The 17,104-nt window shown below is 46.3% G+C and overlaps 2 protein-coding genes across 3 annotated transcripts in view; one reads left to right on the top strand and one right to left on the bottom strand.

The window, feature by feature from the left end:
• The window catches only part of Polr2G (DNA-directed RNA polymerase II subunit Rpb7), a 41,011-nt gene extending 31,219 nt beyond the window's left edge, over window positions 1-9,792 (bottom strand). Inside the window, exons 1-3 of the mRNA XM_075698945.1 lie at window positions 9,705-9,792; window positions 9,388-9,497; window positions 7,451-7,610 (exon numbers count right to left, since the gene is read on the bottom strand). Coding sequence (XP_075555060.1) covers window positions 7,451-7,610; window positions 9,388-9,497; window positions 9,705-9,716 — 282 coding nt within the window. The 5' untranslated portion in view covers window positions 9,717-9,792. The remainder of the gene's footprint in view (window positions 1-7,450; window positions 7,611-9,387; window positions 9,498-9,704) is intronic.
• Window positions 9,793-10,255: 463 nt separating this feature from the next.
• The window catches only part of LOC142587740 (galectin-6-like), a 102,679-nt gene continuing 95,830 nt past the window's right edge, over window positions 10,256-17,104 (top strand). The window contains exon 1 of one of the 2 annotated variants that reach the window (XM_075698947.1): window positions 10,256-10,539. In XM_075698947.1, coding sequence (XP_075555062.1) covers window positions 10,471-10,539 — 69 coding nt within the window. In that variant the 5' untranslated portion in view covers window positions 10,256-10,470. The remainder of the gene's footprint in view (window positions 10,540-17,104) is intronic. The other variant, XM_075698948.1, reaches the window with a different exon arrangement.

The raw sequence follows: 17,104 nt of genomic DNA on the forward strand, positions 1-17,104 counted from the left end.
TGAGAAAATGCAGCAAGAACAAGGAAATCCACATCGCAACAACGTGGAATTGTTTATGGCATTTGAGATGCTGGTCGCAGCATATGGAGTGTCAAAGGAGTGCAGTAGCTAGCTGGGCGAGTCGGTACAGCTGCATAATTATTGCACAAAGCACGCACTAAAAAACATGAATGAAGAATAGAGATGAAACACAAGTGCTGACTCATGACTAAAAGTCGTGAGTCAGCGCTCGTGTTTTGTCTTTATTCTTCGTCCGTGTTTTCTAATGCACGCAGTGTGTAATAATTATGGAGCATCACGCATTGGGCCATGATTGAGCAATCGTCCGGGAATACGCATCCCTTGCTTCAAGAATGCTAGTTCAGGTGCCACCCGACAGGCATCGCTTGCGGATTCAGCGCCGGACGTAGATTTGAGCGAAATAGCTGTTATCTCGATCGTCTGCCTTCGGGTACAGGAGATACGATCCCTTTTGCGCTCAGCCCCAGATGCGTCGTAGCCTACAGGCGACAGCATGTGCTGGAGAAATACTGCTACATGCGCTGTTGCTCTGCGTCTGGTGCCGAGTTACGCAAGATCTCGCAAACGTGATCACATGTCCGAAAGCAATTGATCGAGAATGCTGCGCCATGGCAGTACTGCCACTGCTGGTCGACGCATGTGGCACACTTTGTACTGTCGGCAATGCGTTTCTACCGTATTTACTCGCATAATGATTGCACCCCTGAATTTTGTCGTCAAAATTCAATTTTTTAAAATTTCCAGTGCAATGATCGCACCCCGAACTTGCCACAGCGATATGTCGTGTGCCAAGTCTAGCTAATATTGATCGCGCTTACCATCTGTCGAATGGTACGCGAACAACTCTTGAAGACAAACCAAGCGGTCTGCATGCACTAACCATTCTTAAGTAGATGCCTCATTTCATTACTTTTATCACTTTCCGCATTTCCATGACTAAAAAAAGCTGCAACCAAACTTGCCTTTATTATGTGTAGGCTTTATAATGATTGTGGTCAACAACAAAAAAGGCGCCTTTCGATTCTTCTCATCTGCACTCGTAGGCACGGAACAAATCGCGAGCGGCAACGATAGTAGCCACATTTACACTGATACGTTAAAGGTGTACCCTATTCATACGCCGATGCTTGTAACACAGCTAAGATATTCACCCACCCTTAGCGGAAACGTGCCGTATTAGGCTAGTAGTGAAGACAGATGCCGCAGCATGCTGGTCATGTGTTTCTATGTCACTGGCAGCTAAGCACGCTCATCTGTTTCTGTCCCTTCAAAGTGGACATGGCTATGTTATTGCCACAAGCTTGCCGATATTAACAATAGTATTCATTACTGATACGGAAGAAACTGCTTCAATGCACATAATGCACTCAAGAAAAGAAAAAAAAATCGCATTCGGCCATTTTTGTTTTTGTGTCCCGCAGCAAATGCGGGCCGAAAAAAAATTTTTTTTCTTTTCACAGGAAATTTAACCCGCGTAATGATCACACCCCCGATATTGCGTCAATTTTTCTGACAAGAAAGTTCGATCATTATGCGAGTAAATACGGTATATCCTCGAGCAAAGCTTGAAAAGTAGGCCAATGGAATTTTGACAGTAAAGTTCTGTTCTGTGATGCATTACCTATCTGTGCTGTCTCTTTTCGCAACAATGAAATTCTCGCGAAAGCAAATTTTTTCGTGTTCCCCACTGATTTCATTATTGTGAAGGTCAACTGTATTCAGTGAAGCAAAACTTTATTCAGGTGCAAAAAAGGCAGTGAGCTTTGGCTGTTTAAAGTTCTTACTGGATGCGAGTAACCCCTGCTCTAGTTTGACCAAGCACTGCATGATGCTGTGGTCGCCGCTCATGCATTCAACCTTATTTCGTAGCAGGCATAGGTACTCCCATGTCTGCACCATAGTTGGCCCTTCAAACGGCTCTTTGTCCACAGGCTCATCATGCTCATCAGGACCACCAACAATGCCAATTATCTCCGCATCCGTCGCTGGGGCGACTACCAGAGCAGCAGCTTCAGCCAACCCAAATGTGTCGAAGTTGCCTTCTACCCCTTGGATAGCAATTTGATGAACGGCCACATAGAGATTGCTGCAAGTGCAGTCATCATCAGGCTGGTCATCGTCAGACTCGCTAACGACAGCGCAGGAAAAGTCAGCGTGCGCAGAGCAGTTGGCGACCTTCAAAGGTGCGAGTTATTTCCATGAAAAGTTCGGCAAATGGATTACACCAAGCAAATCAATGATGTACCTCTTGCTGGCGTCATACGCTGTGAGCATGCGCTGCAAGAGAGGCTTGTGGTACAGCTTCCGGGTGGTCTCAATGATGCCCTGATCCATCGGTTACAGTACTGCCGTTGTGTTTGCAGGCGAAAATTCCACAGCGGTCGCCTTCAGGTTGTCGATATTCCCGTGGCTCAGACAACTGTCCATTATGAAAAGCACTTGCCGATTCTTTGCGTCAAATCGTCTATCCAGAAAGCGCACATAGTCTTCAAAAACAGCAGCAGTCAACCATGCTTGCTTGTAACTTCTGTAGATGCATTCCTTGGGAATCGCTGCATTTCAGAAGTCTCCGCCTTCCCCAGTATCAACAAGGGAAGCTTGTCCTCGCATGTTGCACCAAACAGCACCGTGACAAGCTCCTTGCTCTGTTTTCTACAGGAGGAGGATCCACCAGCAATAGTGAATGTGCAATTCGGTAGCATGTTCTAGAAAAGTGCAGCCTCATCTAGGCTGTAGACATCTTTGTCTTCATACTTTTCAAGTAGAGCTTGGAGCTGATGTTGGTGCCATACATCTACAGTGTCATGGTTCACCGCTGCGCTTTCGCCAATGATCAACTTCGAGGTCATGCCGTGTCGTTCCTTGAACCATTCAAACCAGCCATGGCTGCACTTGAAATCTTTACGGCCCATTCGGAGGGCGAGAGCTTCGACCTTTACAGTAAGTGCAGGTCTATGTACAGGGAGATTTGTACAGTAAAACCTCGTTAAACCGTACCCGCTTAAACAGTAGTTTCGTTTTAAAAGTAGTAAAGTCAAATCCCCGACTCAGCGGCCATTGAACATAATGTGTTTCGTATCCGCATAAACCGTACCAGCTTACTGCGTACGCATCGGTTAAAACGTAGCGTTTGAACTTTTCGACGCGCAAACACGGCGCTGCGCCGTCTCCATGGGGCGGCCCGGCAGAACAACACGCCTCAGAGATCGGAACAACGGCCTCCAAGCGCCCTGTGCGTTTGCGCGTGAAGCCACATCAACATCAACATCATTTCGACGCAGTGAAAGAATGCTCGGAAAGCCAGCGCTACCAATGTATAGGTCACAAAAACAGGAGATTAAGAGAGAGCTCTTATTTGATAACTCACAGGGCAGCTCACTATTATTCGAAGCTAGGACGGGGGTTTTGAGAACGAAAACATACAGGGCTAAATTTGAAGACGTGGACCTTCGGTGCACAGCTTGCGGAGCCAAAATGGAGACCACTGAGATGCACAGACCTTCGCCCGACCCTGGCAGAGGGAACAGTGGCAGATATGGAAGGGGCATTAGGTTTTCCCGGGGAACGAGGGCAAATAGACGAGAAAAGAGTGGCAGTAACGAAGGGGAGGCTAGAGGATTGGTGGAGGAAGTCAAGGGATAGATAATACCATAAATCGGGAAGATAATGTTTCCTCTACTGTTTTAGGTAGTTATTTTGGGGGGAGGAGGGGAGTGAAAATTAGGTTAAGGAAAAGAGGATATAAATAAAGGAAAAAAATAATAATAAAATAGGAGGGGGAGCAAAAGGCTAGGTGGCGCCAGCCGCCGTCCATTACAAAGGGTATAGCCGCCATCCATCCATCCATCCATCCATGCCAGAGAGCTGGCGTCGTGCAAGCGAGGACTCGCGTCGTTCCGAAGCTTGGATAAAAAAGACGCCGGGTGCTCAGCATAGAAGAAAAATTAGACATCGTCTGTGCTATCGAATGTGAGACGAAGAAGTCGGCGCTGACACGCAACAGGGATCTGCTGTTGACTACAGTGTGTGGCATTTGGAATGCGAAGAAGTTGCTCGGCAGCGCTGCTGCGACTGCGAAGATATGTCGGCTACAAGGTTCGACTTTTCGCCATCGTTGCCTCTGTTGTTGCCGAAGTGTCGACTAGCGACAGTGACGAGGACGACACGGAAAGCGATAGCGCGGGCGATTCAGGCCCGACAGTGGCATAAGCTGCGCGTTGCGTCAGCCTCATGAATGCAATCGTCGCGACGACAATAGGGGCGCGATAACGTAACTCTATTCCAAATGAAAATTATTCCAAACTCCGGCACCCGTAATGAAAAAGGCGCCCCCGGGACTTCTGCAGCACTACTGCGCACGTGCACGGTGAATACGTAACACCAACGAGGAATCTGCCATGCGAGTGTTTGCCGAGAAGAGGGGGCTGGCTGAAAAGCTGGCACGCAGCTTCAGTAAGTTTGAGGCCACTGTCGTCGGCGTGCTAGGCCGCCGCGGCATCAAACGAAAATAACGCTTTTGTCGCGCGAAGTGAATAAATACTGCATGTTCTTTCCCCTTTCATCGCACTCTCTGAGTTCCGTTTTCGACAGGTAAGTGGGCGATCTCATGCTATTCAGTTAAACAGTACTACCGTTTAGTACGTACCTTTCCTGAGCTCCGGCCAACTACGGTTTAACGAGGTTTCACTGTACTCCTGGCATTCTTCAGCCACTGCAGAAGTGCACCTTCCACTTCGGGGGTATTTCGAATCACGATTCCTCCTTCTCTTCGCCAAGCAGCTCTTTTCAAGGACATCCAGCACAGCTTTCTTGTTTTTCAATACAGCTGATAAAGCAGACGACGATATTCTGAATTCCTTTGTAATGTCAGTTTTAGATTTATCACTGTAGACCACAAAAGCACACGCAAGGCACGCCTAATGAAGCACTCCGAATAACAGCCAATCACATGCCCTGCAGCATGTAACCAAATGCACACACCGTCGGCGCCAAAGTGACTGAATGAGGCGGGTGACGCAATAGGCAGAAACTTCAAAATGTCGTCAGGGCATCTCGCTTTCCTCGTCAGTGCGCGCTGGTGATGGTGCCAGTTGCAATGGCGGGCTTGGCATCGGCTTCACGTGTAGTGGAAGAAAGGCGATCGGAGTTGTGGAGACCAAGAAGCAGGAAGCGCAGAAAGGCACCGGCTGGTGGAAGATTGTGCTCGGGAGGGCAGGCCAGAAGAGGGCAGGTTTGGAGGAGTGACTGGCATCCAAACGGCTTGCAGACTGGAGAGTGAATGAGGAGGGGGAAAGCAGTGGCTGCTTTTATAGGAGGGGGTGCGGAGGTCACGGAAGACTACAAGAGTACCGCACTGGAAAGCACCGCAAATGCCGTCGCTCGAGTCTGAGGTTGTGTTTGTTGTGCTCAAAAAACAATTAGCCGCTCATCGTGGGTATGAAGCGCAATCGCAAAAACTGCACGGTTTTGCGGTGAGGGCTTTGCGTGATCACATGGAAATTTTTCCCCAAGGTGTGCGGCCATGAAATTTGCAAAACGACAGTTTTTCAGTGCACCGTTGTCGACGACACTGTGCTAATTCTACAGTTCAAGTGTCAGCGTTAGCGCACCGTCGCGTCCGCGCCATTGACAGACGTCTAGGAACAAAATTCAATGAACCTACCACACATTTAGATTGTTTGTCTAAAGTCAGATGGCCTGAATCAAGCATGACCGCCTCGAGAAAATCACCGGGGCAACAGCAGCTTGCATAGACCCGGCATGTTGACAGCCTGACTCGCCGCTGGCGACGCTCAGATGTTTCGTGTTTTCAGCAAGTTAGCGGTCGATTTGCTCCATCGAAAGTGCAATGAAGCTAAGGGCGGTGTTTTATTGCGATGTAGGCCGATTGTAGCGAGCAGCAAGCAAATTTGGGTTATCGCCTATTAAATGCATACAGTATGGTTCCAATGGCACTATGCCCCACGTGCTGCAGAAGAGTTAGATGACGATGCTTATCGCAATAAGGTTGGCAGCGACAGCTGCGAATGTGGTCTGTGACAGCCCATGAGGATATTAGCTAGCGCTGGAATAGCGAACTGAGCGGGCACCGCCATTTTCACGTGACACGATGCACAAGTACTGCGGGGACACCGCTGTGGTGAGCAGCTACGGTCCTTCGTCACTCGCCTCGTGCCTTGTCTTGTTTACAAGAGACCTTACGGCTCTGAAACTTGTCCAACTGCAGTTTGGCGATGTACAGAACACTAGTGCCTAAAGACTGTGTTTTCCGGGAACGTGTCAATCAGTAAAAAAATTTTAAAAAAAATAAAGCGTAACTACATTGGGCAATTTTTTGTGTTCTCGATTGCAAACGTTGGCGCTGGGAAATCATACGAAACGGGACATATTCGTGAGATTCTACTGTACTTGAAAATTTCCAATAACTGTTCAGTAGTTTGCCGTGTAGCAGCAATAAGACTTAACAAAGATCCACAGCAAATTTCAATATATATATTTTTGTTTTAGGGAGGCCATGTTGGTGGAGTCAAACAGGTTTCGATGCTGTGATTCGCGGTTCGAGGGGGTTACTGCAGAGGTTACATTTAAAGCTAAGCTTTCCTTGTTGTGTCTAACTAGTATAGGTGCTGTGGTCTGTGGTGATGGTTAGACTGTAAAAAGGGGGATGCAGTGAGTGAGGAGGGGGAGAGGGGCAGCGCAGAGAGGAGGAAGGCACATGGAAAGGTAACAACGCCTGCCGATTGGTCGGCACTAGCAATGACATCATAGGGCGACGACAAGGCTCAGGGCGGCACTAATTGATCAGCACAACCAATGACATCATCAGGCCACATCAGCATAGTGGGCTCGGAAGCTTCACTTATACCAATTCCCACAGGGTGTGAAATGTGCATGTTTTTTTTTTTTGTTTTCAGCAAACTAACACTTACATGTAGTGCCCATCATTCAAACAGCAAGTAGGTCTGATACCACTGATTGCCCAGTGCTCCCAAAGATTTGCTGCCGTTACAGAAGCCCTCAAAGACAAACCAACAAATTACCAGTGTTTTTCAGAAAGGTTGTTGATCTAAAATGAGAAAGTTTCACTGCCACTCATCAACCAAACGAAAATGAATTTGCATCGGAATTAAAACATAGAGAATCAGTGAACATTATCATTTATTTAGATACTGATTCCAAACTGACGTTATATTGAAACTTGGAACTGATATTAATAATAAATTGTGCATAAGCACTGGACCTAATTTCTTCATGTTATTTCATGTTTATCTTCAGCCACACTGACACTGCAAACCCCGCACACAAGGCAATAGACACAATAAAAAAACTCTCCATTATGTAGATATCGCAGTAATGGAACGTGCAAAGCCCGTGGAGTGCCCCAAGCTTTTAAAGCCCTCTATTATGTGCTCCTGCAACCAAGACATACCTTATTAACTTGTGTGACTACAGCATCAAGCACTTCTCCCTTGAAAGGCCTGAAGACGATGGCCTTGTACCGAACGGGATACACGACAAATCCCCTGCCAGGCTGGATCAGGCCGCCTCCAATGTTGTCGATGGTTGTCACAGCCACGACAAAGCCGTACCTGCCACCATATCATGATGCACAGTTAGTAACAATTCCTCAAAATTACACGGGGGTGGATACTTAAAATTTCAAATACGAATTGAACAGTCTTTGCCATTCAATTGAAGAATTTGCTTTTAGAAGTAGTTGAATATTCACTTCTGTTCAAATATAAGGAATGTAAAATAAGGAATGCTTATTGCAGTCTATGGGGAGAAAAACTGATAGAAGTAGAAGAAGTGGTGACCGTTCGAACAGTCATGCTGCCAGAGAGACGCGTGCAGAAGTGCCCGCTTCTGAGCGAACGCTTCAAGTAGCTAACTTCTGCTAATAATTTCTGGACCTTCAATAGGTGTGCCTTGCCTTTAGGCACCTTACGAATTTGTTTTCTTGATCTAGGCAAAGCAAGTTATTTGACCAATCTCGGTCTGTTTCAATCTCTTTAAAATGATGTGCCGTGTTGACTTGGCTCCATCAATGAACATCATGCTGTACACGAATTTAGTGACATGTTCTAGTGACAGCATCTAGTTCTTGTTTGATTACTGTGATTGTGATGATGGATGAAATACGATCACCTTTCAAGTCTTTTTTTACTCATTTAAAAGCTCCTCAATTAAACAACCATAGTGAAAAACCCTTCATGGACTCTTTAGGAGCCTTCATGTATAAATAAATAAATATTAATCTCTGAATGGCATTACTTGTATTTATAATGTGAATAAGCCTCATTATTATTATTATTTTTACCAAATGGATTTCGCACAAACATTATATTTCGCTTTGTTTAGAAATGTGAGAATGTTAAGTATTAGATTCGATATTCCCAAAGTAATTCTGCTCAAATTTAATAAAATTACGAAGTTTTGCTATTCAAGCACGTGTCTCATAATGCCAAGACTGCCCATAGTAACAGAAGGTATCAAGGCAATGAACAACTGTCTGATTAATGATGAAAATTTGAGCTAAGTTTGTGCAGAGTGCAGAAACCTTGCAACATTGAATTAAAAAGTGGTTTACATGCAATGAAATCATGAATGATAAGGCCACACAAATCATCTACAATTCATATTACCCAAAATAAAACCTTGGCGAAAGCCACAACAAGGTTTTCACAAGGGTACATTTAACACTCCAGATTGATTCTACATCAGTCCTTGGCAGGTGAACTTATTTAATATCTTCAAAGCAGCTTCCACGGTGTAAGAGAACTATGTCCTGGGTAAACCAGTCAGTCAATCTACAAATCTCCTTGCGAGCTAACATGAAGTAGCATCACATGCTTAAGTTCCGTCTGCTCAACCAGTGATATCAAAATCCCTGCCTACGTTCGCCAAGGATGACTGCCCCATTCCGCACATGATGCAATCAACCAGGTAGGCGCACCGCGAATTCAAATTTTTGCAAGAAAAGCGATCCGCAATCCGCGATACCCCCCCCCCCCCCCCCCGCGCGCGCGCGCGCGCGCACGCACACACACACACACACACACACACACCACACACACACGAAGTAGAGCTAACTCTTGGGTTATCGTCAGGTAACCTCTCCAGTCAACAATGTGCGATCATGCGATCAAATAGCATTACGGGAGAGGTAAGCTCTGATATGCCGTCGTCTCTTGAGGACATATTTTACAATCGAGCACAATTCACGTACTTGTGGAGTCCGTTCGCGAAATGAGCTGCAAATGCACTGCAGCATCACAGTGTGAATGTTTTATGTGCACCACGGACTGCGCAACACGTGTCGGTGATTTACATCCCTGCCCCCCAATGCACACTGCATTCACTCACTTCCCCGTGCACGTTCCCTCGACTTCAGCGTACAGCTTCTGCTTCACAGTCTCGACCAGCTGCGGCCCGAAGTACCGCGGGTGCAGCAGGATTTCATGGTCCAGGGAGATCTGCAAGATGCAAGGTAACGCAATAACGCAAACAAAAGCACGCAACAGCAATGATCAGTACCGCGCAGGTTTCGCGGTCGCGATCCCCGCGGCGTCACAACTCGTCATCACAACCCGTCACCATCTGCCACTGACGCGAACGATAGCACTGCTGACTCCAGCTTTCATTAAGCAGGACATGCGTGCAATTTGCAATTTGAAACTCACGTGATAAAACATCTTATTGCCCAAAACAACGCGCTGTCAGGCGGTAAAGCTTGCGCACGACGAAAAGCGGCAGTCGCTGATGGTTACTGCGATTGAAGCGCCCGAGAAATAAGAGCATGGCAAAGCTTTGCATACTTTACGAACAAAAGCATGTGCCACCAACTTGTTTATAGGTAAATAATCAAGCGCTAATATATCAATTCTATTCTTAAAAAATAAACAAAAATATTATTTACTTAAACTTATGGCTTGCTAAAAAAAAAGAAATATAATGCAGAGCGATGCAGAGTGAACACGCACTTATGCCTCTTGGCACTTCCGTGCGCACTATTGCAGTAAACGTTCTCTTGCACAGCACACTTTGCTTTGTTTTGTTTACTATTAATTTCTCATCAATAAAACATCAAACTAGTTCTCGAGCGCTTCGAAATTGCTCAGGTAAAGAAACCGAAACTGTTCAACGAGGGCGCGCTTCCATCGTTAAGGAAATAGCGGACGTAGCCACGCATAGCAGACGCCTCCCGACTCGTTCCGGTTATTTGTTTTACCTTGAGTACAACCCGGCACGCCCACGAGACCAAGCCTACGCCCATACCAAGCGGCGTAATTCGACATCTAAGGCGTCATCCGCTACACTAGAAGTGTGATAGACCGGCGTTTCGGCGTACCTTACCGGCTACATTTCGTCTGAGATCGCCGCGAGAGCCAAGTGCCATCTTCTGTGCAGCCGCGTGGTCTTGCCAACTTCTGGCACCCGCCTAAAACTATGGAGGACAACGTGAGGCACATCGTCGAGCAAGCCGAGGTAACCGGCGGCCTGCACTACAAGAACCCGGTGAGCTCATCGTGCAAGTCAGTTTCTGTTCCGTAAAATCAGTTCGATCGTCCTTGCCTACGGTTTCGCTTCCACAACACTACTAGTTGCTGCAAACGCAACAGGCATACGTACGTGGCTTTAACTAAAAAGCGCTTTGGGATTCTTCTGATTGACGCACACATGAAAATAATTGTTTGTAACATAAGCAACGCGACGTGAGAAGACTGTTCCGTATATAACGATCGGTGGTAATTCCGTGGACACCTTTCATATGCAAAGCTAGGGTCCGACCTGTTCAGTTTCGCAAAAATTTGAAAGGCATGATTTAGGGGGGAAAAAATCGGGCAGCTCTGCGCAAATAGTGAGGAGGGAAGCTGCATTTTCTTTTTAATTTTTTTCAACAAAGCAGCAGCTGTCAACCATTGCTATTCTCCGAAATAATCAAGAAAGCTCTGTGTCATAACCACGCCCCCTTTTCTTTATTTTACGAACCCGGACGATCTTTCTTCTGTCGGTTTAATTAAATGGAATGACGACGCTGGACAAGCTGTCATTTTGCTGTTCTCTCTTATTTTCTTCTGTTCATCAACACATTGTCACGCGGCCGCACGCTCGTATGTGATTGAACTCAGCTGCAACGACTACAACTACACCAGTGGCGTTTGCTCACTAAAGCCGGTCCGTATGCCGGACAGAAGTTATTTTTGGAATGTTTGACTGGCTAGACGCTGCCTCGCGTCAGCGGTCCAGGCGCGCTTATTTCAGGACTTCCGTCCGTGCCCAGAATTACTCAGAAAGGACCGCGGCGGAAAGACGAATGCGCGCTTTTATCTTTTGCTCGCCGGGCTTTCCAGTCGCGAAAGAATGCGTCTGCGCGCGCCTTCTGCCGCGCGTCCGTTTTGCGTCCTGTCGTGGGTTTTGAGTCACGCGAGCGGTTGCAGGCCGCGGTAACAATGCCAGCGGCGTGAGACAAATGTGCCACTGCCGTCGTACGTTGCACAGAACTACGACGTTGATCCTTCGTGCGAGAAACCCCACAAAGCCTGAGGCATCGTCTTTTTTTTTTCTTTTTTTTTTTTTGCTATTTTGAGTTTGGTACCTCTTAGTTATAACTTATGTGCACGAAACTTAAACGCAAAAAAGCCTACATAATAGCGTTTTTGATACGTTGGAGCGAGTTCTGAGTTGAGGATGGTTCAGCAAAAAAATTACTAATTAATTACTTCCTCTAATAGCTCTTACATAACTAATACATATCATTATATATCTTCCTTTTTTGTTCTGGTACGAATGTGTTCTTAATGGTCAGAAATAAAATAAAGGTGAACAGTAGTCCTAATTGTCCTTGATGGTGAATGACGTGTTCGGACTTTGTGGCGTCGGCACCTTTACACACCGCCAAGTACAATAACTTCAATCGCGTGTCCGCAATAATTAACAAAACTCCGTGAGATAATCACGCCCCTTTCTTTTTATTCTACAAAACCGGACGATCTTTCATCTGGTGGTTTAATGAAATAGAATGACGACGCTGACTGTCATGTTGCTGTTGCGCTATATATCTTCACCTCTATCTTAATCCATAAAAGTAACGATTCACGGCGAACAGTAATTCGTTATATGCGGGAATGCGAATATACCGAAATACCGGATATACAGAGCCAATTCCTGCGCATCCCGCAGGTGGCGAAGTTGGCTCCGCTGCACTTCTAGTTGGCTTTGTTTGTGCCTTTGACGACTTCATATATCATCGATGACTTCCTTTGTCGTAGAGAGAGAGAGAGAGAAAAAAATGATAAAAGAAAGGTAGGGAGGTTAACCAGGACTGAGCCCGGTTGGCTACTCTACACTGGGGAAAGGGAAAGGGGGACGGAAAGAATCTGTACGAAGCATTGGGAGGAGGCTTGGCGTTTTCATCGCGTGGCAGGCGATTATGTAGATTATACGTAATCGCAGTATCTCTTCGAATAGAGTCCCCATTCTTTCTGCGGGACTCGAGTTCTCTTTCGAGCCGCGAGCGAAGTACGCGATCGGAGCTCGAAACAGTTCGTTTCCAACAGCAAAAGCCTGTGTTGTTAACAATGCAATCAGTGGTCAATTATTTCGAGCTGGGTGCTTGGCGCTTCCACCCACGCGTGTGTAAGTGGACGGCTCCCGCATCATGTGCTAGAACTACAAAATCTAGCATTTGAGTAGCAGCATGGACACCTGGGAGTTCGATTTTTGATTGAACACTCTGTCGCGGTAACCTTCATCTATCTATCTATCTATCTATCTATCTATCTATCTATCTATCTATCTATCTATCTATCTATCTATCTATCTATCTATCTATCTATCTATCTATCTATCTACTCGTTTGCTTGTTCGCTCGCTTGCTTGTTCGTTCGTCGCTCGCTCTCATGTTTGTTTGGTTGGTTGGTTGGTTGGTTGGTTGGTTATTTGGTTATTTGTTTGTTGCCGTGCAGCAAAAGGGGAGGCGGGGGAGCGGAGTAACCGAGGTACTTTATGTTCTGCTACGAGTGGCTAATGGGTAGCTCGAAATAGATTGAGATAGAACACACCTCAGTTACTTCATTTCTCCGTCTCTACATATAAAAAAGAAACGAATAAAACTGATGTACCTATTAGTAGATACAGGGTCAGATCAGGGTTCGTGACAAGTTGGGCTCGTATACCGGTGCACCGTACGCGGCGGCTGAAACGCGCTAATCGGCCCGCACGGAGGCCGGCACCTTTTTCGCGCTATCGGTGAGTGTGTCAGGTGATCGCCCGGGGGTGCGTCAAATGCGGACACAGTCCGTTACGACGGCCCTCGCTTTCATCATCATCATGCCATGATGCACCAGCTCGCTAAATGTCCACCTGCGCCCACCAGGGGCAGAAGAGCCACCGCGGCCGCCATGTGCGGGCCGGTTATCACGTCTTAATCGCTGCAGCACTGCACGTATAGGGTTGGTGTCATACATATGTAGTGTGCACTGGACTGACTTAGTTCGGAAGTGTTTTGTACGCATGTGTTGAACACGCTGTCCACGTCAGCAGATAACTCATTCTATACTAAACGTTGAAGAATGCTAAATATATGCCGCATTTGCGTAGCGGCTTGGATAGCTGCACTTTAGGTGTTTGTAATCCTCAAGGCTACAAATATTTGTATCCGCATTTTGTATCCGGAGGTCCGAATACAGTCTTTGACTATGGGACGTACCTCCTTTTTTTTTACATTTCATATCTAGCAAACCTGCAACCACTTTGTATCCGGAGGTCCGAATACAGTCTTTGACTATGGGACCTCCTTTCTTTTTTGCATTTCATATCTAGCAAAACCTGTAACCACGTTGAAGTAATAAACTTTGAGCCTTTATACATTGATATCCCCCCCAGGAATTGCCCTTTAGCAAAACATACGAACGGTTTGCACGTAGCAATCTCCGTGAAGCTTGATGACTACGGTTCGTACCTATAGACGAGGCTTGTATCTATAGGCGTCAGTGTCCTGTGATAGCCCATTGTATTCATGCTTGAGGCGATATATATGCCCTGCGATTTTGGCATGCTTGAACTCTCGTCCGTCGCTTTTCATTCGACGGATGCACTGAATGCACGTTCCTATATAGCACAGGTGTAGGTGATGACGAAAGCAGCCAGACGTATCTGGAAAATTACTGGGAAACGATGAAGCGCGAGTTGGCGTATTGTCTGCCATGGTTCTTACAGTGCAATTGCATGGAGAAATGTGCGTGCATCTATTTAAAAAAAAACATGTTTTTAACCCTAAAGGCCTCTTTCAGGGCATTAGATATTATACGCACAATATTATGCGAAGCATATGATAATATACAATACTGTCACATGATCAAGTGACAGTCCGCCTTTAGTCCTTCCATGTTTGGTTGAACAACAACAAAAAAGAGCGCTGTCGGCTTCTCCCCGGCCGCACAGTCCGGTTGTCTTCTATTTCTTGTTGCCGAACAACAACATTGTCCCTCCGCCACAAAGAGCAGTGGCTCGGTGCTCATAAAAAACTTAAACAATAAACGACAGAACAACTGCAAAGCACAAACACACTGTAGAAAGGGCCTTTAAAAGAAAAAAAAAACATACAGGATACTGCCCGCGACCCTTAGTAGCACGACGAAAGACAAATATTTCCGTTCGGACTGTAACTTTAACGCAATCTAAACACGGTAGACTTCTCAATTAATGATGTGAAATATGGGCAATGATATCACTATAACTAGTGCGCCGGCATAAAAAAGTAAAGTGTAGGGAAATAGCCTGGTATATAGCTGCAATAGCTATAGCTAGGAAGGTTATGCGCAGTTTATTAATCAATTATTTCATTTCTTTGTTTATTACTGGTGCAAAGCCAAGAAGAAATTGCTTTAGGGAGACTATAGTATACATTGTTTTCTTATTGATAAAAAAATCCTATAACAGCAATTCAAAAGAAATTATCTGCACAAAATATTCTCCACAGAAAAAAAAATACATTTGCGAACGTTCAACGTACTCCAACAACAATGAAAAAAATGACAGCGACAATATTAATAATAATAATAATAATAATAATAATAATAATAATAATAATAATAATAATAATAATAATAATAATAATAATAATAATAATAATAATAATAATAAGACGATACGTTAAAACATTGTGTTGAAAAGAACAATAGACCCTTTTCGTAATTGTGAAGCAAGCTTTCCTGCGAGCCAGTTTGTCCAACCAATGGCGGCGGAGTCATTTTTGCAAACAGCGAGTACGAGCACTGTTTGCCTACATTATGACATGCGAAATGTAGGCGTTGTCCTTGCGATGAAACCATGCGCGAGAGAGAAACACCAGCGCGTGCAGTGGGCACTTCGTCGTTGCTTTACGAATGGCTGGTGTCGCCATTGATTGGGCAAATGTGCAATGCAGTGAAGCGCACTTGCAGATCAGGAAAAAAAAAGGTCGATTGTGTTAGAAAAAAAAAAAAAACTGGTGAATTGGCTGCTCCCTATGACGACTAATTTCCCTCGTCAATAGCACGGTGAAAAAATACAAGCGCGTCGTACATGTAATGTCCATAACTGTGTCGGATGACAGCGCCCAGTAGCGTATCGATCATTCGCACTCAGTTAATTTCTTCCGTGTGTGGCGACACACTCCGCGCACATTTCTGCGCACCCTCCGTCTTCTTATCATCTGGCCCGGCATAACACAGCTGCACGCTGGACTGCATGGTCGAGAAAACATAGCGCCACCGCCACGTCACCCGTGGTATGCGTCACCGACGGTGGCTATAGAAACAGGCTGCCTGGCTGAGAAAGACCGCCTTCTACCTTCCGCTACTGTGACGAACGTAGCGTTGGTATGCCCGTCCGCTGCCATCGTTAGTCGAATGAAGAAGCGTTGCGTTTTTATGTTGGGATTCGTCCTTCGGCAGACACGACATCCCACACGTGTTATGACGAGAGTTTAAACACCTCCATAACGTGTTAAGGCGCATTGTTGAAGGAGCTTTAGGTTTTCCATCGACGAGTAAAATTCTTTAACGCTGCTACAACAAAATTTAAGCGAACACATACTGGATTCAGTTTTTAGGAAAGATGTCATTTCACGCGTGAACAACGTGAAGGTTGAATTTCTTTCGCGTGACTTGGTCTGTACACCGCTCAGAGGGCAGTTTCGAGATATGGTATGTCTCTGATTCGCGGTAACTGAAACTCGACCAGTTTCTGCCTGCGGGTAAACAAAAAGAAAGAGAAGTGCCTAATTATAGTCTGCTAATTGCTTTCTTTTCTTCCAAAGCATGCGAAGGATCGTTCCAATGGCGCCTTTGGTCAACAGCTACTGCGACTGCTTTTTTTTTTTTGCCTTCTGGAGTTTTACATGTCGAAACAACGGTCTGATTATGAAACGCATGCCGTAACGGGCGACTCCGGATTCATTTGACCGCTGATGGCCTGCAGAGGTGCCGACATGAGAAGTTTTCTCAGCCCGCTGCAGCTGCGAGCATGGCGAGCTTCCCCGAAGAGACCATGAAAGCCTTTAACACCTGCCGCGGTGACTCGTTTCGTAGGGACCACGAGGTGCCGCGTCAACACCCCCTCGGCGCCGCTATGACTAAAGGTCTATTCGATTCAGCCAAGTTTCTCTGCACCCTCTGCACCTATTCACGGTGCATTGCACCTAGACCCTAGATTCCCCTAGGTGCAGCAGTGCACCCTGCACCCCCGTGCTCGATTGAACGGGGTGCAAGGCAAGGTGCCGCCGTGGTTCACTGCACCCTTGAACCTTGCAGCGAGTGGGTGCAGCCCGGCACCCCCTGCACTTTTTCTTTCGAGGTGCCGTGCACCTTTTTCTGAATCGAACAAACCTTAAACGCGATCGGCGGACCAACTATTGTTAGTGAACTTGCCACCACCGACCCGGTCTTTCGGCAGCGGGGGAGTTCCCAAGGGAATGTATTTGGAGGCACCGTCCCACGCGCCTTTCAAGACGCAAGACAATAGAGAACCACGGCCGCCACGCTGCGGGGGCCAGCTCGGGGAATAAGAGGCGCCTCCTTTGGGCAAGACACAGTTCTGC

Source organism: Dermacentor variabilis, chromosome 7 (genome assembly GCF_050947875.1).
Source record: "Dermacentor variabilis isolate Ectoservices chromosome 7, ASM5094787v1, whole genome shotgun sequence".
NCBI lineage: Eukaryota > Metazoa > Arthropoda > Arachnida > Ixodida > Ixodidae > Dermacentor > Dermacentor variabilis.